Raw genomic sequence first — 27,364 nt, forward strand, 5'->3', positions numbered from 1 at the left:
AGTCAGTAAATTATGCACCTTGAATAAACAGTTTTTCTTGGCAGCACAAGTCCTGTTTTCATAGAATAATGTGCTGTGGAGAGCGATTATCTTTTGTGCAGCAGTGAGTGTTTTGCTCATTCATCAGGTGATTGGCAGCCTGCTTAGACTGCAAGATTATTGTTAAAACCGCATGCCTGGGAACACTTGTTCTCGATGGTCTTGCTTTGTAAATTGCCCCTTAACAGTTACCGTAACTGCATGTAAAGAAATGCTGTGAGGACATTGATCATAACCTCTCCGCATGCTCCTTCCTCCTCTGTGACAGCTGAAATCCTAAGACGTCATAATGAGGCCCATGATGTCCATGACAATGACCTGAATGCAGGAAGAAGGAAGCTGACTGAATTCCGGTCTCTGTGCACAATATAGCACTTACTTTTGGCAGGATACTAATCAATTTTGCGATTTGTAACTACAGGAGAATTGGACTCTGACAAATCTAGAAAGGAGATCTGTAAATATGGAGTTTAAGCACCAGCATAGACAAGAAAATGACCTTTATTTTACCTAGCACACATTGCTCTTCAGGTGTTCCCTAATACAAAAGTACTCAGGCTCCCTGTGGTAAGTGATCCACAACCTCTCCAATCTGCTTTTGTATGATGGCAGTAGGATCCATCTATTACAGCTGTCACTCAAAGGGGAACGTATTGTGGATTGTTTACTGCAGAGATGATTTTACCTCTAACAGCGTCACCATCAGTTTGAGTTCGTGTTCTGCACATAGAATGATCTGTTTGATCACAAATGACTAAGAGAGAGTAGTTTTTTCCTTTGTTTAATTTTAAAAATTCTACTGTGTTATTAAGTAGACTGTTGGTTACTACCAGGTTGCCAGCTGTTTCTATGATGAGGTAATTTTGATATTACTAACGTTGTGTTAGCTTTAAAGTGATTGGATGGAGATTGATACAGATCTGGAAGACCTCATTGTCATTAGGGAATGTCCAGTCAGAACTTGATGAAGTGGCTTGTGCTGAAGTAAAACAACACTTTCTCCATTAGGTTGACTCAACTGTATATTTTTGTTTGGAAAAAGGACAACAAGTAAACAGACCAATAAAAAATGTATTAAAGTATAATTGTACTTTATAGAAAATCAGGAAGGCAACAAATGGGTATACAAAAATACAAGGGTATACACCCAGAATTTATAAAAACAATATATCACAATAAGGAATCATATTTCCATATTATAATACAATTCTAATAGATGTATTGAACGGTACATTATTATTATTATTTATTATTATAGTGCCATTTATTCCATGGCACTTTACATGTCAAAAGGGGTTTCCATAATTCAAACGAGTACAGTAATATTAAACAATAGAAGTCACGACTGGTAAAGGATGAGAGTGTATATACCGTATGCAGTGACAGACAGGAGGCAGAGCAAGGGTTAACAATTATAACAGTTTTAATGTAACAGGGGCTTAACTCCTTGCAGGGATTTGCATGGTTAAGCAGGGGATTAAACAGTTCAAATGGCAAACGATATTGTGAGTAGAAGAACAACGGTTCAGATAACAGCAGTTCTGATGTAAGTCAGTGGTTCCTAAGTCCATAAAGTGAATAGCACTGACAACGGCTGGTGCTGTGTCTTTTCCAATGAGGTCCTGTGGGCAACAATACCCCGTCTTCTGGTGGCAGTGGTCGGTCTCCGGTATCTTCCGCTACCCCTAGTCCATATGCTGCAGTGGCTGACAAGGGTGTGTGCCACCGCACTGTAAGAGCTCAACATGGCTCTGCAAATATACACTAGCAAAGTCAGGGCTCAAGTGTCTGGGCAAATATTTACTGGCAACGTCAGGACACAGGTGTCTGTCCCGTTCCCGGTCACTCTTATGTGGCACGTGCGCTGTACTCATGGATACGGGCGGTACAGCGGCTTGTTCTCTGGTAGTCACTGGGCTCACACTGCATGTCTCCTTCTCTCTGGCCCCCACGGCTGGTGGTGGGAGATGACGGACGCTGACCTGCGCGTGGCTCGTGCTCCCAGGATGGAGTACTTCACTCCCTGGCTGCTGCTGAGCACATGGCTTCCCTGAGCGCAGTAGTCCCTCTCTCTGGAGAGACTCGCGAGACCGCTAAGTCATGTGGGTAATTTCACAATGCATCACTGGGAACAGAAGTTGGCGGCAGCATCACGCGCATCGGGACAGCTTCGGTGGACGCCAGAGGGTGAGTATATAACTATATTTAATTTACATTTTTTAACAGGGATATGGTGCCCACACTGCTAGATGCTACGTGGCTGTGTTATATACTGCGTGGCCTGTGCTATATACTATGTGGGCAGTGTTATATACTGCGTGGCTGTGCTATATACTATGTGGCCTGTGTTATATACTGCATGGGCTGTGCTATATATTACGTGGGCTGTGCTATATATTATGTGGGCTGTGTTATATACTATGTGGCTGCTATATACTATGTGGTTGCTATATACTATGTGGCTGTGTTATATACTACGTGGCCTGTGCTATATATTACGTGGGCTGTGTTATATACTACGTGGCTGCTATATACTACATGGCTGTGCTATATACTACGTGGCTGTCTGTTATGTGGGCTGTGTTATATACTAGGTGGCTGCTATATACTATGTGGCTGTGTAATATACTACATGGCTGTGCTATATACTACATGGCTGTCTGTGTTACATGGGCTGTGCTATATACTATGTGGCTGCTATATACTACGTGGCTGTGCTATATATTATGTGCCTGTGCTATATACTACATGGCTGTGCTATATACTACGTGGCTGTGTTATAGACTATGTGGCTGTGCTAAGCGCGAGGTACATACATACATACATATTCTAAAATACCCGATGCGTTAGAATCGGGCCACCAGCTAGTTTTTTATAAATGTAAATATTATCATTTATACATGTCTTTCTAATATCTGCTTTATTTCATGTGATATAGAATTGCTTCCATTCCTAATTACTTTTTCCGCCTTTCACATTTCAGCATTCTGGCAAACCTTCAGTCAGAATTTGTGTTTCCTGTAGTGTGGTTAAATGAGGTAAGCATGTGAAGACTTTCTACTTGGAAAAAAATTGCCTAGTGCATTTATTTCTAAACGTCTAAATAATCCTCACCCTTGAAAAAAAAACGTAGTAAAAATTCTATGCAGCCAAGTTTTATGTCTTTGTATAGTTCTAGAAATCCTGGAGGAAAACTAATATGGTAAAGCTGCCTATCTGTGTAGCAGTTGGATGAGGAATTATTTTACTACTTCTAATTGCAACCATACACATTGGATTAACGTCGTCGGAACCCAGACGACAGACTAACATGTAGGGAGCCACCAACAGATGAATAGCGATCCTTTTGAGCTCTAGAAATAAGTCGCTATCAGAGATGTCTGGCAGTGGGTGGATCAAAGAGAACACAGGAGCTCTCAGCAGAGCAAGTTCTCCTGGGTATGAAACCATTATTCAGCTTACATCTATCTAAGGTGTGTGGGAGGCTTATGAAAGCTGAAAAATAAGCCCTATGGGAACAGAAATGTTGGTTGTCAGCAGCCCTTCCACACAAGGTTATATCTAAAGCTGGTGCTCTCTCTTGACAACCCCACATACAAAAAGAGGGAAGAGAACTACTGCTAGTCATCATGGTCATCAGGTTATCTCCCAAGAAAGCAAAAGATTAGGACTTTTCAATTTCAACTGACCAAATGAAAAGTCCCCCATACACATTAAATGGTCGGCCACTGCTGCCAATATCATTATTTGGTTGATTTTAATCTCATATATATAGCGCCCTTACGAAGCAACTTAATTTTAACCCCTTAAGCCCCGAGGGTGGTTTGCACGTTAATGACCGGGCCAATTTTTACAATTCTGACCACTGTCCCTTTATGAGGTTATAACTCTGGAACGCTTCAACGGATCTTGGCGATTCTGACATTGTTTTCTCGTGACATATTGTACTTCATTTTAGTAGTAACATTTATTCGATATAACTTGCGTTTATTTGTGAAAAAAACGGAAATTTGGCGAAAATTTTGAAAATTTCGCAATTTTCCAACTTTAAATTTTTATGCCCTTAAATCACAGAGATATGTCACGCAAAATACTTAATAAGTAACATTTCCCACATGTCTCCTTTACATCAGCACAATTTTGGAACCAAAATTTTTTTTTGTTAGGGAGTTATAAGGGTTCAAAGTTGACCAGCAATTTCTCATTTTTACAACACCATTTTTTTTTAGGGACCACATCTCATTTGATGTCATTTTGAGGGGTCTATATGATAGAAAATAGCCAAGTGTGACACCATTCTAAAAACTGCACCCCTCAAGGTGCTCAAAACCACATTCAAGAAGTTTATTAACCCTTCAGGGGTTTCACAGGAATTTTTGGAATGTTTAAATAAAAATGAATATTTAACTTTTTTTCACACAAAATTTATTTCAGCTCCAATTTGTTTTATTTTACCAAGGGTAACAGGATAAAATGGATGCCAAACATTGTTGTACAATCTGTACTGAGTACGCTGATACCCCATATGTGGGGGTAAACCACTGTTTGGGCGCATGGCAGAGCTCGGAAGGGAAGGAGCGCCATTTGACTTTTAAATGCAAAATTGACAGGAATTGAGATGGGACACCATGTTGCGTTTGGAGAGCCACTGATGTGCCTAAACATTGAAACCCCCCACAAGTGACACCATTTTGGAAAGTAGACACCCTAAGGAACTTATCTAGATGTGTGGTGACCACTTTGACCCACCAATTGCTTCACAGAAGTTTATAATGCAGAGCCGTAAAAATAAAAAATCATATTTTTTCACAAAAATGATCTTTTCGCCCCCAATTTTTTATTTTCCCAAGAGTAAGAGAAGAAATTGAACCTCAAAAATTGTTGGCCAATTTGTCCTGAGTACGCTGATACCCCGTATATGGGTGTAAACCATTGTTTGGGCGTATGGCAGAGCTCGGAAGGGAAGGAGCGCCATTTTACTTTTCAATGCAAAATTGACTGGAATTGAGATGGGATGCCATGTTGCGTTTGGAGAGCCCCTGATGTGCCTAAACATTGAAATCCCCACAAGTGACACCATTTTGGAAAGTAGACCCCTTAAGGAACTTATCTAGAGGTGTGGTGAGCACTTTGACCCAACAAGTGCTTCACAGAAGTTTATAATGCAGAGCCGTAAAAATAAAAAATCATATTTTTTCACAAAAATAATCTTTTCGCCACCAATTTTTTATTTTCCCAAGGGTAAGAGAAGAAATTAGACCACAAAAGTTGTTGTGCAATTTGTCCTGAGTGCGACGATACCCCATATGTGGGGGTAAACCACTGTTTGGGCGCATGGCAGAGCTCGGAAGGAAAGGAGCGCCATTTGACTTTTCAATGCAAAATTGACTGGAATTGAGATGGGACGCCATGTTGCGTTTGGAGAGCCCCTGATGTGCCTAAACATTGGAACCCCTCACAAGTGACACCATTTTGAAAAGTAGACCCCTTAAGGAACTTATCTAGATGTGTGGTGAGCACTTTGACCCAAGAAGTGCTTCACAGAAGTTTATAATGCAGAGCCGTAAAAATAAAAAATCTTATTTTTTCACAAAAATGATCTTTTCGCCCCCAATTTTTTATTTTCCCAAGGGTAAGAGAAGAAATTAGACCACAAAAGTTGTTGTGCAATTTGTCCTGAGTGCGACGATACCCCATATGTGGGGGTAAACCACTTTTTGGGTGCATAGCAGAGCTCGGAAGGGAAGGAGCGCCATTTGACTTTTCAATGCAAAATTGACTGGAATTAAGATGGGACGCCATGTTGGTTTGGAGAGCCCCTGATGTGCCTAAACATTAAAAACCCCCACAAGTGACACCATTTTGGAAACTAGACCCTCTAAGGAACTTATCTAGATGTGTTTTGAGAGCTTTGAACCCCCAAGTGTTTCACTACAGTTTATAACGCAGAGCCGTTAAAATAAATTTATTTTTTTTTCGCAAAAATTTTTTAGCCCCCAGTTTTGTATTTTCACAAGGGTAACATAATAAATTGGACCCCAAAAGTTGTTGTCCAATTTGTCCTGAGTACGCTGATACCCCATATGTGGGGGGGAACCACTGTTTGGGCGCATGGCAGAGCTCGGAAGGGAAGGAGCGCCATTTGGAATGCAGACTTAGATGGATTGGTCTGCAGGAGTCACGTTGCATTTGCAGAGCCCCTGATGTACCCAAACAGTACAAACCCCCCACAAGTGACCCCATATTAGAAACTAGACCTCCCATGGAACTTATCTAGATGTGTTGTGAGAACTTTGAACCCCTAAGTGTTTCACTACAGTTTATAACGCAGACCCGTGAAAATAAAAATTCTTTTTTTTTTCACAAAAATGATTTTTTAGCCCCCAGCTTTGTATTTTTACAAGGGTAACAGAATAAATTGGACCCCAAAAGTTGTTGTTCAATTTGTCCTGAGTACGCTGATACCCCATATGTGGGGGGGAACCACTGTTTGGGCTCATGGCAGAGCTCGGAAGGGAAGGAGCGCCATTTGGAATGCAGACTTAGATGGATTGGTCTGCAGGCGTCACGTTGCATTTGCAGAGCCCCTGATGTACCCAAACAGTAGAAACCACCCACAAGTGACCCCATATTGGAAACTAGACCTCCCATGGAACTTATCTAGATGTGTTGTGAAAACTTTGAACCCCCAAGTGTTTCACTACAGTTTACAACGCAGAGCCGTGAAAATAAAAATCCTTTTTTTTCCCACAAAAATGATTTTTAGCCCCCCAAATTTTTATTTTCCCAAGGATAACAAGAGAACTTGGACCCAAAAAGTTGTTGTCCAATTTGTCTCGAGTACGCTGATACCCCATATGTTGGGGTAAACCCCTGTTTGGGCGCACGGGAGAGCTCGGAAGTGAAGGAGCACTGTTTTACTTTTTCAATGCAGAATTGGCTGGAATTGAGATCGGACGCCATGTCGCGTTTGGAGAGCCCCTGATGTGTCTAAACAGTGGAAACCCCCCAATTATAAATGAAACCCTAATCCAAACGCACCACTAACCCTAATCCCAACTGTAACCCTAACCACACACCTAACCCAGACACACCCCTAATTCTAATCCCAACCCTAATCCCAACCGTAAATGTAATCCAAACCCTAACCCTAGCCCCAACCCTAGCCCTAACCCTAACCCTAACCCTAACTGGAAAATGGAAATAAATACATTTTTTTTAATTTTATTATTTTTCCCTAAGGCTAGGTTCACATTGCGTTAGGGAAATCCGTTTAGCACTAGCGGATTGCGCTAACACAATGTCTTTTTAGGTGTCGTGTTTAGTGGTCGCGTTAACGTCCCCGCTCTGGAAGATCGGGGATCGGACCTCGGGCGCGCCGCGGACGCTGCAAGCAGCGTCTGAGGCGCGCCACAAAAGAATGGCACCTTGCTAGCGCGAGCCGAAAATGGCACGCTCTAGCGATGCGCTACACCTGAAAATCACATTGCTGTCAATGGTTGTGCTAACGGACCCGTTGCACGGCGTTAATTGTGACATTTTCGCCGTGCAACGCTGTCCGTTAGCGTTAACCCATTAACGCAATGTGAACCTAGCCTAACTAAGGGGGTGATGAAGGGGGGTTTGATTTACTTTTATAGCGAGTTTTTTAGCGGATTTTTATGATTGGCAGCCGTCACACACTAAAAGACGCTTTTTATAGCAAAAAAGTTTTTGCGTCTCCACATTTTGAGACCTATAATTTTTCCATATTTTGGTCCACAGAGTCATGTGAGGTCTTGTTTTTTGCGGGACGAGTTGACGTTTTTATCGGTTACATTTTCGGACACGTGACAGTTTTTGATCGCTTTTTATTCCGATTTTTTTGTGAGGCAGAATGACCAAAAACCAGCTATTCATGAATTTCTTTTGGGGGAGGCGTTTATACCGTTCCGCGTTTGGTAAAATTGATGAAGCAGTTTTATTCTTCGGGTCAGTACGATTACAGCGACACCTCATTTATATCATTTTTTTTATGTTTTGGCGCTTTTATACGATAAAAGCTATTTTATAGAAAAAATAATTATTTTGGCATCGCTTTATTCAGAGGACTATAACTTTTTTATTTTTTTGGTTATGATGCTATATGGCAGCTCGTTTTTTGCGGGACAAGATGACGTTTTCAGAGGTAACATGGTTATTTATATCCGTCTTTTTAATCGCGTGTTATTCCACTCTTTGTTCAGCGTTATGATAATAAAGCGTTGTTTTTTGGCTCGTTTTTTTTTTTTTTTTCTTACGGTGTTCACTGAAGGGGTTAACTAGTGGGCCAGTTTTATAGGTCGGGTCGTTACGGACGCGGCGATACTAAATATGTGTACTTTTATTGTTTTTTTGTTTTTTTTTTATGTAAAGAAATGTATTTATGGGAATAATATTTTTTTTTTCTGCTTTATTTAGGAATTTTTTTTTTATTTTTTTTTTTACAAGTGTGGAAATTTTTTTTTTTACTTTTTCACTTTGTCCCAGGGGGGGACATCACAGATCACCGATCTGACAGTGTGCACAGCACTCTGTTAGATCGGTGATCTGACATACAGCCGGGCAGGATTAGAGCTGCAGCTGCAGCCTGATCCTGACCCGGAAGTGCTCCCTGCAGGACCCGGATGCAGCCCGGCGGCCATTTTGGATCCGGGGACTGCAGGGAGAAGACGCTCGGTACACGGTGAGCACATCACCGTGTACCGATCGTCTCAGGGAAGCCCGCAGGGAGCCCCCTCCCTGCGCGGTGCTTCCCTGCACCGCCGGCACACCGCGATCATCTTTGATCGCGGTGTGCCGGGGGTCAATGTGCCGGGAGCGGTCCGTGACCGCTCCTGGCACATAGTGCCGGATGTCAGCTGCGATAGGCAGCTGACACCCGGCCGCGATCGGCCGCACTCCCCCCGTGAGCGCGGCCGATCGCATATGACGTACTATCCCGTCCATGGGAATTAAGTCCCAGGTCACCTGGACGGGATAGTACGTCATATGGGATTAAGGGGTTAATCAAATTTTATTGAGGAACATTTTTAAGGGTATGCACATTATTAAGTGTGGTGACATTTTTATAGCATAAGCCAGAACACTGTGACTCGTGGGGGCCTAACCTCATTGAGAGATCAAAGAGATGGGGGACCATTCCCCATTTTTCCTACCCAGCGTTGTTTCCAATCATTTGCTATGCAGGAAAGTGCATTAGGCTACTTTCACACTGGTGGTTTTTGCCAGACGTCGCAATGTGTCGTTTATGGCAAAAAACGCATTCTGCAAAGTTGTTGCCCCATAGATTAACATTAGCGATGCATTGCGACGCTTTGCCACACGTCGCAACCGTCATGCGACGGTTGCGCCGTGTTGTGGCGGACCGCCGGGAGCAAAAAACTTTAAATGTAACGTTTTTTGCTCCTGACGGACCGCTTTTTCCGACCGCGCATGCGCGGCCGGAACTCCGCCCCCACCTCCCCGCACCTCACAATGGGATAATAAACCGGAAACCACATCAAACTATGGGAACACATGTTAATATGATGTTTATCGGAAATAACCCATAGTATATTATTGGACATATACGGACACACTGACGTCCATAGATCAAGCACCACCAAAAAAATCAGTGTACAAATGTCCACAAACTATTATTCAGGTCACAATACAAAAAGTTTATTAAATACATAAAACAGACCACAAGACAAGGCAACGAATAAAAGGATAACAGATCTTCCCACATTCAAGAATAGGCGGAGACAGGGCCATATGTGAAAACACCTGAGAGACAGCATAAAATCATAGATGTACATGTAAGCAGAGCATCCTGCACCATGAGCATGTCCCACATCACATACCTGTAAGTACAGCAGGGTCACATAGAGGCACTCCCGCCCTCCCCGACGCGCGTTTCGGAAGTATAACAACTTCCTTCCTCAGAGGAAGGAAGTACCTCACAATGGGGCAGCAGATGTGCCGGAGAAATGCATCCGCTGCACCCGTTGTGCAGTGCATCAAACGCTAGCGTCGGAATCTCTGCCCAACGCAATGCGACGGGGAGATTCCGACGCTAGTGTGAAAGTAGCCTTACAGCTCTATTACAATGAATCTAGCCGTGTTTTTGTTCCATGCTAAGAGTGTGTCCTGGATTCTTGCTATTCAGTGCAAAACAAAAGAGGATACCCTTTTCTTCAATGGAGTGGTTCAGGTTACACGTAATTAAAAAGTTGGATTTAAGTAAACTGGCACTAAATAATGTTTGACTTTTTTACGTGGTGCTGCTTATTCTTTGCTGAAAAAAAACTTCCCACATTGGATGTCCCACACATTCTTCCTATATTTCCAGTATAAGCCGTACACCAGGGATTGAGTGCCTTGGAGCAGCTGAAATGACAGGGAGTCCATTATCAGAGAAATGTAATAGATTTTTAGAGTCTTCACGAAGTGATCGTGTACAGCCCCTCCTCCAGAGGCCAGGGAGTTGCATGCATAGTCTTATCTGGGTATATAGTTTATAGTGTTGCTATCTTACCTTATCTGGTTCTCAAGCAATACAATAAAGTTGTTGTTAACTCACCCAACCTCTAATATTTATGATGATGCTCCTCATCGTGTGTCTGTATGTACAGAGAAGTTTATAGAGAACACGAAGTATTAGCCTGGTGTGCCTGCTTAAGTGGGCAGATGAAAACTGTAATATTTCAAGATATTTCATTCATTGCAAAAAAAATATTTCCTTTGAATTGTGACTTTCAATTGCTACATACTGACATATCTCTCTATTGTTCTATCTACTTTATCTATCTATCTATCTATCTATCTATCTATCTATCTATCTATCTACCTATGTCTATCTAGCTAAGCCTTATGTATCTATTATATCTGTTATCTGTCTATGCAATCACATATCTATCTATCTATTATCTCTTTATCTATGCTATGTCTTATCAGTCTCTTATCTATCTATCTACTGTAAAAAAAAAAAGTACATTTCAGTTGTGTAGAGTTGTCTAAAATTCACTACAGGAATATGTCTCTGCTTTGTTTTCTTCCAGACTGCCATGATTGGTGACGATACGGCAAATACATTTAAATCCAAAGTAGCTACTCCAATGAATGCCTTAAAGATTGTACAGATTTTATTTCTATGCCTTGGGGGAGTGATATTCCTTGCCTGCTCCATAACACTTTGTGTCAAAAGCAGTAGCGGAAAGTGAGTATAAAGTTATGCTACATTCTTACAAATTTGTCTTGATTGTAATAATAATGATTCCAAACACAAATTGATTTAGGAGGTGTAACCAGCTGCTCTTGTGGGGTCAGGATGGATAACATTGTGACAAAAGAAGGGTATTTTCTCTGCTTCTCTATGGTCAAAATAGCTAATCCTAAAGGTACCTTCACACATAACGATATTGTTAACGATATCGTTGCTATTTGTGACGTAGCAACGATATCGTTAATGAAATCGTTATGTGTGACAGCGACCAACGATCAGGCCCCTGCTGGGAGATCGTTGGTCGCTGAATAAAGTCCAGAACTTTATTTCGTCGCTGGACTCCCTGGAGACATCGCTGGATCGGCGTGTGTGACACCGATCCAGCGATGTCTTCACTGGTAACCAGGGTAAACATCGGGTAACTAAGCGCAGGGCCGCGCTTAGTAACCCGATGTTTACCCTGGTTACCATGCTAAAAGTAAAAAAAAACAAACACTAGATACTTACCTACCGCTGTCTGTCCTCCAGCGCTGTGCTCTGCACTCCTCCTGTACTGGCTGTGAGCCGGAAAGCAGAGCGGTGACGTCACCGCTCTGCTTTCCGGCTCCCAGACAGTACAGGAGGAGAGCAGAGAAGCAGAGCGCAGCGCTGGAGGACAGACAGCGGTAGGTAAGTATGTACTGTTTGTTTTTTTTTACTTTTAGCATGGTAACCAGGGTAAACATCGGGTTACTAAGCGCGGCCCTGTTCTTAGTTACCCGATGTTTACCCTGGTTACCGGCATCGTTGGTCGCTGGAGAGCGGTCTGTGTGACAGCTCTCCAGCGACCAAACAGCGACGCTGCAGCGATCCGGGTCGTTGTCGGTATCGCTGCAGTGTCGCTAAATGTGAAGGGGCCTTAAGGGTCCATGTTGTGAACCAAATAGTGGCACTAAAAGACCACCATCGCTAAACTTTTACCGATCAGCAGTCATTTAATAGCCTGCTAAGATTCTAGAGTATAAATAGGCTGCTATTGTTCTCGGCATCACAAGTCCTGTTACACAGAACACTGATTTTTAACCGCTGCCTGCCATGTGCAGCGCAAATCAATAGCAGGTGTATGTAGTGGGCTAACGTGGTCATCCCGACCAACACCCAGCAGATAATGGCTGTGACTCATGGCATGGACCTGCTTCTAGCAGCCGAAGGTGGAGAGGAGCGGAGCCCGTGATTCTTAACCTGTTAAATGCCACTTTCTAACAGCGTGACAGCAACATTAACAGTGCACCAGAACTGGGGTTTGTCATTCTGTAACGTGATTACAGGGCACCAATGCATTGCTATGAGCTGTTGAAGACCTGCACTTATCATGGAGGACCTTGGAAACCTGGCCTATAGCTAATCTTCAAAAGAGATTGTTACTATATGCAGCAATACTGTGGTAATGCTGTGTATTGTACAAGTGATCAGATGATCGCAGGTTCAAGTTTCCTAATGGGAATAAAAAATACAGTAAAATGTAAAAAAAAAAGTTTGCAAAAATATTTAAAAAACGTTCAAATCATCACCCATCTCTCCCATTACAAAAAATGTGATAAAAATAAAAAGAATACACATACTGTATGTGGTCCAATCTGTCAAAATATAAAAATAATTAACCTAATTAGTAAATACCATAAACAGAAAAAAAATGCCAAAATTGCATTTTTTTAATCACTACAATACCATAAAAATTGCTGTAAGTGGTGATCAAAATGTCATATCTATCCCAACATGGTATGAATAAAAACATTGTCCCGATCTACAAAAATAAGCCTTCAAATGTTATGGGTCTTGGAAAATGGCAACACGAACAAAAACCTTTTTTTTTTTTTTTTTAGAATCTTCAGATTTTTTTCACCACTAAAATAATTTAAAAAATGTACAACATTGTGTTAGGGGTCGAGTTCCTGCCTCTGCACAGGGGGAATATCAGGCCATCTCCGCTGCGGTCTCCCATTCTTCGCCTGCCACAGTGGAGCCTGCTCAGCGGAGACGTTGATCCCGGCGTCTCGCTCAGTCTGACTCTGTGCTAAGAGTTACTGCTGCATTTCCTGCTTCTGTCATTGAAGTCAGTGCTGGGAAGCGGCGAGCAGACGCTTCTAAGACTAAGTCCTGCTTTTTATGTTCTGAGCATGCCCAGAGTAAGATCTCTCAGTGGAGATCGAGGGTAACATGATCAGAAACTGCAGCTAGGTCATTGGTCCTTCTTGGAAGGTCCTTGTAGGTGCTAGGACTAAGTCTTGCTTTGCACTCTGAGCATGCCCAGGGCAAGATCTCTCAGTGGAGATCTGGGGTCACATGCTCAGGTACTGCAGCAACTCCATTGGTCCTTCTTTGAAGGTCCTAAACGTGCTGCAACTATTTAAGGCTCGTATGGCCGCACGGCAATGCGCTGTTTAACTCCATATCAGCATGAGTTTATGAGAAATCGCTCCTGTCAAACCAATCTAATCAGTTTTTATGAAGAGGTAAGCTATAGGCTGGACCACGGTGAGTCATTGGACGTGGTATATCTCGATTTTTCCAAAGCGTTTGATACCGTGCCACACAAGAGGTTGGTACACAAAATGAGAATGCTTGGTCTGGGGGAAAATGTGTGTAAATGGGTTAGTAACTGGCTTAGTGATAGAAAGCAGAGGGTGGTTATAAATGGTATAGTCTCTAACTGGGTCGCTGTGACCAGTGGTGTACCGCAGGGGTCAGTATTGGGACCTGTTCTCTTCAACATATTCATTAATGATCTGGTAGAAGGTTTACACAGTAAAATATCGATATTTGCAGATGATACAAAACTATGTAAAGCAGTTAATACAAGAGAAGATAGTATTCTGCTACAGATGGATCTGGATAAGTTGGAAACTTGGGCTGAAAGGTGGCAGATGAGGTTTAACAATGATAAATGTAAGGTTATACACATGGGAAGAAGGAATCAATATCACCATTACACACTGAATGGGAAACCACTGGGTAAATCTGACAGGGAGAAGGACTTGGGGATCCTAGTTAATGATAAACTTACCTGGAGCAGCCAGTGCCAGGCAGCAGCTGCCAAGGCAAACAGGATCATGGGGTGCATTAAAAGAGGTCTGGATACACATGATGAGAGCATTATACTGCCTCTGTACAAATCCCTAGTTAGACCGCACATGGAGTACTGTGTCCAGTTTTGGGCACCGGTGCTCAGGAAGGATATAATGGAACTAGAGAGAGTACAAAGGAGGGCAACAAAATTAATAAAGGGGATGGGAGAACTACAATACCCAGATAGATTAGCGAAATTAGGATTATTTAGTCTAGAAAAAAGATGACTGAGGGGCGATCTAATAACCATGTATAAGTATATAAGGGGACAATACAAATATCTCGCTGAGGATCTGTTTATACCAAGGAAGGTGACGGGCACAAGGGGGCATTCTTTGCGTTTGGAGGAGAGAAGGTTTTTCCACCAACATAGAAGAGGATTCTTTACTGTTAGGGCAGTGAGAATCTGGAATTGCTTGCCTGAGGAGGTGGTGATGGCGAACTCAGTCGAGGGGTTCAAGAGAGGCCTGGATGTCTTCCTGGAGCAGAACAATATTGTATCATACAATTATTAGGTTCTGTAGAATGACGTAGATCTGGGGATTTATTATGATGGAATATAGGCTGAACTGGATGGACAAATGTCTTTTTTCGGCCTTACTAACTATGTTACTATGTTACTATGTTACTAGTATTGACAAATGTAATCGTGTGTGTGTTGATGAGTGCAAGTCGTTCCTTAACCCCTTCACCCCAAAGCCTGTTTTCACCTAAGTGACAGGGCCAATTTTTACAATTCTGACCACTGTCACTTTATGAGGTCATAACTCTGAAACGCTTCAACGGATCCTGGTGATTCTGACATTGTTTTCTCGTGACATATTGTACTTCATGATAGTGGTAAAACTTCTTCGATATGACTTGCATTTATTTGTGAAAAAAACTAAAATTTGTCGGAAATTATGAAAATTTAGCAATTTTCAAACTCTTAGTTTTTATGCCCTTAAATTAGAGAGTTATATCACATAATATAGTTAATAAACAACATTTCCCACATGTATGCTTTACATCAGCACAATTTTGGAAACATAATTTTTTTTTGTTAGGACGTTATAAGGGTTAAAAGTTGACCAGCGATTTCTCATTTTTGCAACAAAATTTGCAAAACCATTTTTTTACGGACCACCTCACACTTGAAGTGACTTTGAGGGGTCTATATGACAGAAAATGCCCAAAAGTGACACCATTCTAAAAACTGCACCCCTCAAGGTACTCAAAACCACATTCAAAAAGTTTTTTAACCCTTCAGGTGCTTCACAGGAATTTTTTGAATGTTTAAAAAAATTGAACATTTAACTTTTTTTTCACAAAATTTTTACTTCAGGTCCTATTTGTTTCATTTTACCAAGGGTAACAGGAGAAATTGGACCACAAAAGTCGTTGTACAATTTGTCCTGAGTACGCTGATACCCCATATGTGGGGGTAAACCACTGTTTGGGCACATGGCAGAGCTCGGAAGGGAAGGAGCGCCATTTGACTTTTCAATGCAAGATTTGCTGGAATTGAGATCGGAGCCCATGTCACGATTGGAGAGCCCCCTGATGTGCCTAAACAGTGGAAACCCCCACAAGTGACACCATTTTGGAAAGTAGACCCCCTAAGGAACTAATCTAGATGTGTGGTGAGCACTTTGAACCTCCAAGTGCTTCACAGAAGTTTATAATGTAGAGCCGTAAAAAGAAATTTATATTTTCACAAAAAATGATCTTTTTGCCCCAAATTTTTTATTTTCCCAAGGGTAAAAGGATAAATTGGACCCCAAAAGTTGTTGTGCAATTTGTCCTGAGTACATCGATACTTCATATATGGGGATAAACCACTGTTTGAGCGCATGGCAGAGCTCGGAAGGGAAGGAGTGCCATTTGACTTTTCAATGCAAAATTGGCTGGAATTGAGATCGGACGCCATGTCGCATTTGGAGAGCCCCTGACGTGCCTTAACAGTGGAAACCCCCCACAAGTGACCCCATTTTGGAAAGAAGACCCCCTAAGGAACTTATCTAGATGTGTGGTGAGCACTTTTAACCCCCAATTGTTTCACTAAAGTTTAGAATGTAGCATTGTGAAAATTAAAAAATCATTTTTTCTTTCCACAAAATGATGTTTTAGCCCGCAATTTTTTTTCCCCAAGGGTAACAGGAGAAATTGGACCACAAATGTTATTGTCCAATTTGTCCTGAGTACGCTGATACCCCACATGTGGGGGGGAACCACCGTTTGAGTGCATGGCAGAGCTCGGAAGGGAAGGAGCACCGTTTGAAATGCAGACTTAGATGGAATGGACTGCAGGTGTCATGTTGCATTTGCAGAGCCCCTGATGTACCTAAACAGTAGAAACCCACCACAAGTGACCCCATATTGGAAACTAGACCCCCCAAGGAACTTATCTAGATGTGTTGTGAGAGCTTTGAACCAACAAGTGTTTCACTACAGTTTATAACGCAGAGCCGTGAAAATAAAAAATATTTTTTTTTCCACGAAAATGATATTTTATCCCCTATGTTTTTATTTTCCCAAGGGTAACAGGACAAATTGGACCCCAAAAGTTGTTGTCCAACTTGTCCTGAGAACGCTGATACCCCATATGTTGGGGGGAACCACTGTTTGGGCGCATGGCAGAGCTCGGAAGGGAAGGAGCGCCATTTGAAATGCAGACTTAGATGGATTGGTCTGCAGGCGTCATGTTGCATTTGCAGAGCCCCTGATGTACCTAAACAGTAGAAACCCACCACAAGTGACCCCATATTGGAAACTAGACCCCCCAAGGAACTTATCTAGATGTGTTGTGAGAGCTTTGAACCAACAAGTGTTTCACTACAGTTTATAACGCAGAGCCGTGAAACTAAAAATTTTTTTTTTTCCGCGAAAATGATATTTTATCTTCTATGTTTTTATTTTCCCAAGGGTAACAGGACAAATTGCACCCCAAAAGTTGTTGTCCAACTTGTCCTGAGAACGCTGATACCCCATATGTTGGGGGGAACCACTGTTTGGGCACACAGGAGAACTCGGAAGGGAAGGAGCCCTGTTTTACTTTTTCAAAGCAGAATTGGCTGGAATTGAGATCGGACGCCATGTCACGTTTGGAGAGCCCCTGATGTGCCTAAACAGTGGAAACCCCCAATTATAACTGAAACCCTAACCCCAACCCTAACCCTAGCCCTAACCCTAACCCTAGCCCTAGCCCTAACCCTAGCCCTAACCCTAGCCCTAACCCTAGCCCTAACCCTAGCCCTAATGGGAAAATGGAAATAAATACTTTTTTTTACATTTTATTATTTTTCCCTAACTAAGGGGGTGATGAAGGGGGGTTTGATTTACTTTTATAGCGTGTTTTTTAGTGGATTTTTATGATTGGCAGCCGTCACACACTAAAAGACGCTTTTTATTGCAAAAAATAGTTTTTGCATCACCACATTTTGAGAGCTATAATTTATCCATATTTTGGCCCACAGAGTCATATGAGGTCTTGTTTTTTGCGGGACGAGTTGACGTTTTTATTGGTAACATTTTCGGGCAGATGACATTTTTTGATCGCTTTTTATTCCAATTTTTGGGAGGCGGAATGAACAAAAACCAGCTATTCATGAACTTCTTTTGGGGGAGGCGTTTATACCGTTCCACGTGTGGTAAAATGGATAAAGCAGTTTTATTCTTCGGGTCAGTACGATTACAGCGATACCTCATTTATGTAATTTTTTTTATGTTTTGGTGCTTTTACACAATAAAAACTATTTTATATAAAAAAATAATTGTTTTTGCATCGCATTATTCTGAGAGCTATAACTTTTTTATTTTTCTGCTGATGATGCTGTATGGTGGCTTATTTTTTGCGGGACAAGATGACGTTTTAAGCGGTACCATGGTTATTTATATCCGTCGTTTTGATCGCGTGTTATTCCACTTTTTGGTCGCCTGTATGATAATAAAGCGTTGTTTTTTGCCTTGTTTTTTTTCTTTTTTTTTGCGGTGTTCACTGAAGGGGTTAACTAGTGGGATAGTTTTATAGAGCGGGTTGTTACGGACGCGGCGATACCAAATATGTGTACATTTATTGTTTGTTTTTTTTTACATAAATAAATGGATTTATTGGGAAATGTTTTTTTTTTTTTTAATTTGGGGATTTTTTTTTTTTTTTTTTTTACACATTCTATTTTTTTTTTTTTTACTTTCTAACATTGTCCCAGGGTGGGACATCTCTGTATTAGATCAGATCGTTGATCTGACACTGTGCATAGCACACTGTCAGATCAACGATCTGACAGGCAGTTTAGGTGGCTTTCTGGCGCCTGCTCTCAGCAGGCGCCGGCTAGCCAGGTCACTTCATGACCCGGAAGGAGTCCGGCGGCCATCTTGGATCTGGGGACTCCTTCCGGGTCACCGGAGCAACGCGATCTCATTGCGTTGCTCCGGTGGGATAGCGCAGGGAGCCCCCGTCCCTGCGCGATCCCCCTCTATGCCGCTGTCACTACTGACAGCGGCATCAGAGGGGTTAAATGCCCGCGATCGGCGATAGCGCCGATCGTGGGCATTGCTGCGGGGTGTCAGCTGTCATATACAGCTGACACCCGCACCCGATCACCGCGGCGCTCAGCGCGAGACCGCGGTGATCGGTGCGCCGTACTAGTACTGCTGCTGGCACTAATGCAGTGCCGGCAGCGCAGTACTAGTACGGCGCATGTCACGAAGGGGTTAAAAAACCCATCCCTTTTGTATGACTGTTCGCCATGCGCTAGTATTGACAAATGTAATCGTGTGTGTGTTGATGAATGCAAGTCGTTCCTTAAAAAACCCATCCTTTTGTATGACTGTTCACGGAAGGTGTATGGCTGCAACCTAGCGCCCGGCTGAACTCACAGTGTTTACACACGAAACAGCGCCTACCGCTGTGACCGCCAGTACGGTGCCATGCGCCAATAGAGCGCTTGTTTAACCCAAGTCAGGGTGGTTAGTGGCTTCCGTCAGTACGGCACAGTTCGCACTCTCGTGCTATTTTATTATTTTTGTTACGTGCGGTACTGCGGCCCTGTGACTCAACAGGGTTCGCTTCCTTCACACTGGGTGAAGTTAACCCGTGTGTGTATTCTCATTGTACCGCCATATCGTACGTCTGTACCAGCAGCAGGGTTTTCACCTGCACGGTGGACCTCGGACTGCGAACTCACCTAGTACTATTACATCTTTAACTTGGTGCGTTCCACCAGTCCTAACATAATACTAGCGCCAAGGTCTGGCTAGTAAATGGCGGACGATCAGCGTTTACAGCAGTACATCCAGCAGCTGGAGGGAAGGTTGGCGGCTCTTGAGCGTTCAACCTCAGCTGTGGATGTCACTGCTGTCGCTGTTCAGGCTGCTAGCGTGGCTGCAGCTACCTTGTCCACTGCCATCCCTGTACCGACTCTATCTCGCCTCCCGCTGCCAGAAAAATTTTCTGGTGATAGTAAGTCTTGTAGGGGTTTCGTGAGTCAGTGCTCTATACATCTCGAGCTTCTGGCCTCTAGTTTCCCTACAGAGCGGGCAAAGGTGGGGTTTATCGTGTCTCTCCTGTCGGACAGGGCGTTGGAGTGGGCTACGCCGCTGTGGGAGCGTGGCGATCATGTGGTGCAGAGTGCTCCGTTATTCCTGAGTACTCTGAAACAGGTCTTTTTAGGACCTCGTGTCACCCATGATACGGCGCTCCAACTGTTGGCATTGACTCAGGGCTCGTCCTTGGTAAGCCATTTTGCCATCCACTTCCACACCCTAGCATCTGAGCTGGAGTGGTCAGATAAAGCCCTTATTCCTATATTTTGGAGGGGGCTGGCTGACCATGTTAAGGACGCCCTGGCCACTAGGGAGATTCCCGCCACACTGGAGGAATTAATAGCTGTATCCACTCATATTGACCTCCATTTTCACGAGTGGAGGTTAGAGCGAGCCCAGTGTAGGCAATGGTTTCGGCTGGCTCCCACCTTCGCCAAACCTTTGGAATCTCCAGTCCAGGCTCCTGAGTCACATGAGGCCATGGAAGTGTCACGAGCGGGATCTAAGTCCCGGACCGCTCGTGCACTCCAGGTTTGTCATGTTTGCCAGCAGTCAGGACATCTTGCCACCAGATGTCCCCAGTGGTTGAGCAAATGTCAGCGTCTAGTGGTAGTAGGTGGAGGTACACTAGACACGGCGACGTTTGCCTCCAAATTGTCCTTTAAGGGGACAATAACGTTAGGCTCATCCTCCCACTCGGTAGAGCTCTGCGTGGATTCTGGGGCGGAGGGCAATTTTATGTCTTCTGCCTTCGCCCAACGTCACGCAATACCCCTGGTTATGCTACCTCAACCAGTAACGGTACGAGTAGTGAATGGGTCGACACTGCCCTCACAGATAACACACCAAACCATCCCTTTTACTCTGTCCATGTCGCCATCCCATCAGGAGATTATATCTCTGCTCATCATTCCTGAGGGAATTGATGAGGTCCTGTTGGGGATACCTTGGCTACGGTACCACTCTCCTCACATCGAGTGGTCCTCAGGCAGAATTCTGGGATGGGGTGAATCTTGTGGGGGTAGGTGTAAGAGGGAGTGCATTCAGGTTGCTACTACAGAAGTACCCGCAGATCTATCCTCTCTCCCCAAGCAATAAAGGTCTTATGCAGATGTGTTCTCCAAAAAGGCAGCGGAGACCCTTCCGCCTCATCGCCCCTATGACTGTCCTATTGATCTCTTGCCTGGTGCTGAGCCTCCCCAGGGTCGAGTCTATCCGTTATCTCTCCCGGAGACGGAGGCAATGTCTCAGTACATTCAATAGAATCTGGCAAGAGGGTTCATCAGGAAGTCAGTGTCACCTGCTGGGGCAGGGTTCTTTTTCGTGCAGAAGAAGAATGGGGAACTACGTCAATGCATAGAATACAGGGGTCTTCACGCTATCAACGTTAAGAATAAGTATCCTTTGCCCTTGATATCTGAGCTCTTCGATAGGCTTCGGGGAGCAAGGGTGTTTACTAAACTAGATCTGCGGGGTGCTTACAACCTGATTCGCATCCGTGAGGGGGACAAATGGAAAACGGCGTTTAACACCAGAGTCGGGCACTATGAGTATCTGATGATGCCCTTCGGGCTCTGTAATGCCCCAGCCGTTTTCCAAGACTTTGTCAACAACATCTTCTCGGATGTGCTTTCCACCTCGGCCGTAGTCTATCTGGATGATATTCTCATCTTTTCTCCTGATATTGACTCCCACCGGAGAGATGTTGGCAGAGTCTTCGACCTCCTACGGGCAAACTCTCTTTACGCAAAGTTGGAGAAGTGTATGTTTGAGCAGGAGTCTTTACCTTTCCTGGGCTATATCATCTCCGCCCAGGGATTGGCTATGGATCCTGCCAAACTACAGGCTGTGATGGACTGGCAAGAGCCCCATTCTCTTAAGGCGGTGCAGCGCTTTATGGGGTTCATTAATTATTACTGCCAGTTCATTCCCCACTTCTCAACTCTGGTAGCTCCCTTGGTAGCCCTCACCAAGAAGGGAGCGAATCCCAAGTTGTGGTCGGAAGAGGTCTCCAAGGCCTTCACTTCTATAAAGTCTCATTTTGCTAGTGCTCTCATCTTACATCATCCCGATGTGGATAAGCCATTCCTAATGGAGGTGGATGCCTCATCTGTTGGTGCTGGAGCAGTCCTCTATCAAAAGGATGCTCAAGGTCGGAAGCATCCATGCTTCTTCTTCTCAAAGACTGTCACGATTCACACCGTGACCGTCACCCCTACGTCACGGATCGGGGTGACTTTAGGCCAACAGACGGCTATCACATGTGCAGGGGGCTTATCTTAGTTATCCCTCCACTGCTAACAATGTGATGAAACAACACACACAAGGCTATTGACCTCTTAGTTTACAGCAGGGGCTTATTCTAGGTATCCCACTGCTCTTCACTATACCACGAACTGCAGGGATTTATGTATATCCCACTTACAGTTCCACTTAACACTTGCAGCTCTCTGGCGCCCCCCTTACTCTCAGGTCAGATTAGGTACTGCACCCTGGGTAATTAGTCGCCAGACAGGCTGCCTGCTATGTACTGGCTATTGGGCACGCTGCAGCGATACGATAAACTACTCCCACTCAGGCAGGCACAATAATTATTAACGCCGCAGTCGCTACAACATCACCCAAAAGCCTGCACACTATCACTGCCACCAGCTTCGATTAAACGGGTCCGAAGCTAACCCAACACAGTAGCGTAATTCCCTTCAGGAGACTTAGGGTACGTTTTAGAACAGGATGAACGAACTAGTATTAAATAATATACCCCATCAAAAGTTTCAGGCAGTGTTTATAAAAAGATGTTACAATATGAGACAATTGAAAATATGTACAAGATAATTATGAAATAAACAGGGATTAAATAAGAAAAGGTACAACTCACATGTTCTCTGTTCATATCAGTTCAGGCAAAAAAACAATGCGGCATGCACAGCCCAGATGTCCCAATGCATAGTACAGATCGAGTCCTCAAGCAACAAAACTCCAACTGCCGGCTGGGTTAAGTGTGGGGGCTTATATACTCCAGCCTTGGGACATCACTAATGATATTCACTGAGGTCTCTGAGATATTTACGTTTTGAGACTCTCCAGACAAAGACATTCCTGACTAAGAAGGGAGGGACCACAGGTGGCTTTGCATGATTGGTCCCCTGCAGGTTAAAGCCACACCCTGCTCACACACAAGCTTCGAGTTACCCAGTGTGTGCCCTAGGGCTGGTTGGTGGTATTCAGGAAGGGGAAAGAGAGGGGGGTTTTACAGCTACCATGTGTTTTTCTGCACCATGGTTAGAAGTGCAAAATTCCCTCAGCTATGGTGCTAAAAGGCAGAGAAACTATTACTGATATTATACATTTTCCTCACAAAGACCTTCACACCAGCGGAGAGAAATTACTCCATCGGAGATAGGGAGTTGCTAGCAATGAAGTTGGCCTTTTCTGAGTGGAGACATCTTCTGGAAGGTGCTCGGTTTCCCTTCCAAAAATTTGGTCTATTTGCATACAGCCCAGCGGCTGAATTCTCGTCAGGCCAGATGGTCCTTATTCTTCTCCCACTTCCATTTCACTCTCCATTATCTCGCCGAGGAGAAGAATATTCGTGCTGATGCTCTCTCTCGCTCCCTAGTGTCAACTGAGGAGGAGGAAGAGGAGCCTCGGCTTATTGTCCCTTCGGAGAGTCTGAGAACCGTAGCTCTGGTTTCGCTAGAGTCAGTGCCTTTGGGCAAGACTTTTGTTCCCATCAATCTGCGACCGGAGGTTCTCTCTTGGGCTCATTCCTCCAGGGTGGGTGGACACTTTGGGACAAAAAGGACATCTGAGCTGCTGGCGAGGACGTACTGGTGGCCGCATATGCTCCGAGATGTCAGAGATTACGTTCTGGCGTGTGTCTCCTGCGCCAAAAATAAGTCTCCTCGACAACGGCCAGCTGGTTTGTTATACCCTCTGCCGGTGGCAGACAGGCCCTGGGAGATGGTCGGGATAGACTTTGTGGTGGGTTTGCCAAAGTCTCATGGCTGTACCATCATATGGGTAATCACCGACCATTTTTCTAAAATGGTGCAGCTTCCTCGGCTACCTTCTGCAAGGGCCTTGGCAACGTTGTTTATTAGACATATCTTCCACCTTCACGGTATGCCGGACAAAATTGTCAGTGACTGGGGTCCCCAGTTTGCATCTCGGTTCTGGAGAGAGCTTTGTCATCTTCTCAGGATTGAGTTAAATCTCTCTCCTGCCTATCATCCCGAGACGAATGGGTTGGTAGAGAGAGGCAACCAGACCTTGGTCACATATCTGCTACATTTTGTTTTTTACGTTCTGAGCATGCCCAGAGTAAGATTTCTCAGTGGAGATCGAGGGTCACATGATCAGATACTGCAGCTAGGTCATTGGTCCTTCTTGGAAGGTCCTTATAGGTGCTAGGACTAAGTCTTGCTTTGCACTCTGAGCATGCCCAGGGCAAGATCTCTCAGTGGAGATCTGGGGTCACATGCTCAGATACTGCAGCAACTCCATTGGTCCTTCTTTGAAGGTCCTAAACGTGCTGCAACTATTTAAGGCTCGCATGGCCGCACGGCCATGCGCTAGTATTGACAAATGTAATCGTGTGTGTGTTGATGAATGCAAGTCGTTCCTTAAAAAACCCATCCTTTTGTATGACTGTTCACGGAAGGTGTATGGCTGCAACCTAGCGCCCGGCTGAACTCACAGTGTTTACACATGAAACAGCGCCTAGCGCTGTGACCGCCAGTACGGTGCCATGCGCCAATAGAGCGCTTGTTTAACCCAAGTCAGGGTGGTTAGTGGCTTCCGTCAGTACGGCACAGTTCGCACTCTCGTGCTATTTTATTATTTTTGTTACGTGCGGTACTGCGGCCCTGTGACTCAACAGGGTTTGCTACCTTCACACTGGGTGAAGTTAACCCGTGTGTGTATTCTCATTGTACCACCATATCGTCCGTCTCTACTAGCAGCAGGGTTTTCACCTGCACGGTGGACCTCGGACTGCGAACGCACCTAGTACTATTACATCTTTAACTTGGTGCGTTCCGCCAGTCCTAACACATTATTATCGCCGTAATCATACTGATCAGGAGAATAATAATGCCAGATAATTTTTGGCCACGCAATGTACACCATCAAATAAAATCCCTCAAAACTAGTGGACAGAAGAGTTAAAAAAAATATGGCTCTTGGAAGATGGGGAGGAAAACGAAAACACAAAATCGGAAACTGGCCACTGCAGAGAGGGGTTATTCAAGTCTAAAATTCATATCATTCAGAGCCACACATGTGTCGTGATGAGTGGCTCCTTATGCAAGTGCCCCAGCTTAACTGACTACGCGGCTGGAGTCACTTGTCACAGTGCAGGGCGGAGAGCTGTTCATCACAGCACAGGTGCAGCCCCCGGTTGACAATACACAAGCATCGCTCACCAATGCATTGCGCAAGCTCGGGCTTTTATTTAGAAAATCCCCACCAAAATTTCATAGAATCATAGAAGAGTAGAGTTGGAAGGGACCTCCTGGGTCATCTGGTTCAACCCCCTGCTTGAAGCAGGATTCACTAAATCATCCCAGACAGATGTCTATCCAGTCTCTGTTTAAGTTCTTCCATGGAAGGAGAACTCACCACCTCTTGTGGCAGCCTCTTCCACTCATTGATCACCCTAACTGTCAAAAAGTTTTTTCTAATATCTAATCTGTGTCTCCTCCCATTCAGTTTCATCCCATTGCTTCTAGTCTTTCCTTGTGCAAATGAGAATAAAGATGATCCTTCTACAACGTGACAGCCCTTGAGATATTTGTAGACCACTATTATGTCTCCTCTCAGTCTTCTTTTTTGCAAGCTAAACATTCCCAGATCCTGTAACCGTTCCTCATAGGACATGGTTTGCAGACTGGTCACCATTCTGGTCACTCTTCTCTGAACTTGCTCCAGTTTGTTGATGTCTTTTTTAAAATGTGGTTCCCAAAACTGGACACAGTATTCCAGATGAGGTCTGACCAAAGAGGAGTAGAGGGCAATAATGACTTCGCGTGATCTAGACCAGGGGTCTCAAATTGCATTCCTCAAGGGCCTCAGACCTTGCGTATTTTCAAGATTTCCTTCGCATTGCACAAGGTTGCACAAGGTACAACTAAATTATCACCTGTGCAATAAAAGAAAATCCATCGGTGAGCCCACATCAAAGCTGGGACATGTCAGCTGTTTTGTACAGCTGACATGTGCCCGCAATAGCGGTGGGTAGAATCGCGATCCACCCGTCGCTATTAACTAGTTAAATGCTGCTGTCAAATGCTGACAGCGGCATTTAACTATCACTTTCGGCCATCGGGCCGGAAATGAGCGCATTGCTGACCCCGTCACGTGATCGAGGTCAGCGATGCGTTGGCATGACAACCAGAGGTCTATTGAAGACCTTGTGGTCTGCGCTCATAGCAATGCAGTAAATCTACTACAAAGGAGCGATCTATGCATCGCTCCTATGTAGCAGAGCCGATTTAGTTGTGCCAGCTTCTAGCCTCCCAAGGAGGCTATTGAAGCATGGCAAAAGTAAAAAAGTTTTAAAAAATATGAAAAAAATAAAAAAAATATAAAAGTTTAAATCACCCCCCTTTTGCCCCATTCAAATTAAAACAATAAAAAAAATCAAACATACACATATTTGGTATCTCCGCATTCAGAATTGCCGATCTATCAATAAAAAAAAGGATTAACCTGATCGCTATACGGCGTAGCAAGAAAAAATTCGAAACACCAGAATTACGTTTTTTTGGTCGCCACGACATTGCATTAAAATGCAATAATGGGCGATCAAAAGAATGTATCTGCATCAAAATGTCATCATTAAAAGCCACAGCTTGGCACACAAAAAATAAGCCCTCACCCAACCCCAGATCACGAAAAATGGAGACGCTACACGTATTGGAAAATTGCGCAATTTTTAATTTTTTTCAGTCAGTTTTAACATTTAGTGAACCTAGCAAAAAAGCCAAACGAAAAAATAAGTGTGGGATTGCACTTTTTTTGCCATTTCACCGCTTTTGGAATTTTTTTCCCGGTTTCTAGTACACGACATGCTAAAACCAATGATGTTGTTCAAAAGTACAACTTGTCCTAACATAGTAACATAGTAACATAGTTAGTAAGGCCGAAAAAAGACATTTGTCCATCCAGTTCAGCCTATATTCCATCATAATAAATCCCCAGATCTACGTCCTTCTACAGAACCTAATTGTATGATACAATATTGTTCTGCTCCAGGAAGACATCCAGGCCTCTCTTGAACCCCTCGACTGAGTTCGCCATCACCACCTCCTCAGGCAAGCAATTCCAGATTCTCACTGCCCTAACAGTAAAGAATCCTCTTCTATGTTGGTGGAAAAACCTTCTCTCCTCCAGACGCAAAGAATGCCCCCTTGTGCCCGTCACCTTCCTTGGTATAAACAGATCCTCAGCGAGATATTTGTATTGTCCCCT

At 43.9% G+C, this 27,364-nt stretch overlaps 1 protein-coding gene across 1 annotated transcript in view; it reads left to right on the top strand.

Annotated features, from left to right (window-relative positions):
• Positions 1-27,364, top strand: part of CD36 (CD36 molecule (CD36 blood group)) — an 85,211-nt gene that overhangs the window by 50,810 nt on the left and 7,037 nt on the right. Inside the window, exons 11-12 of the mRNA XM_069765147.1 lie at positions 3,023-3,077; positions 11,100-11,257. Coding sequence (XP_069621248.1) covers positions 3,023-3,077; positions 11,100-11,257 — 213 coding nt within the window. The remainder of the gene's footprint in view (positions 1-3,022; positions 3,078-11,099; positions 11,258-27,364) is intronic.

Source organism: Ranitomeya imitator, chromosome 4, assembly GCF_032444005.1.
Source record: "Ranitomeya imitator isolate aRanImi1 chromosome 4, aRanImi1.pri, whole genome shotgun sequence".
Taxonomy (NCBI): Eukaryota; Metazoa; Chordata; class Amphibia; order Anura; family Dendrobatidae; genus Ranitomeya; species Ranitomeya imitator.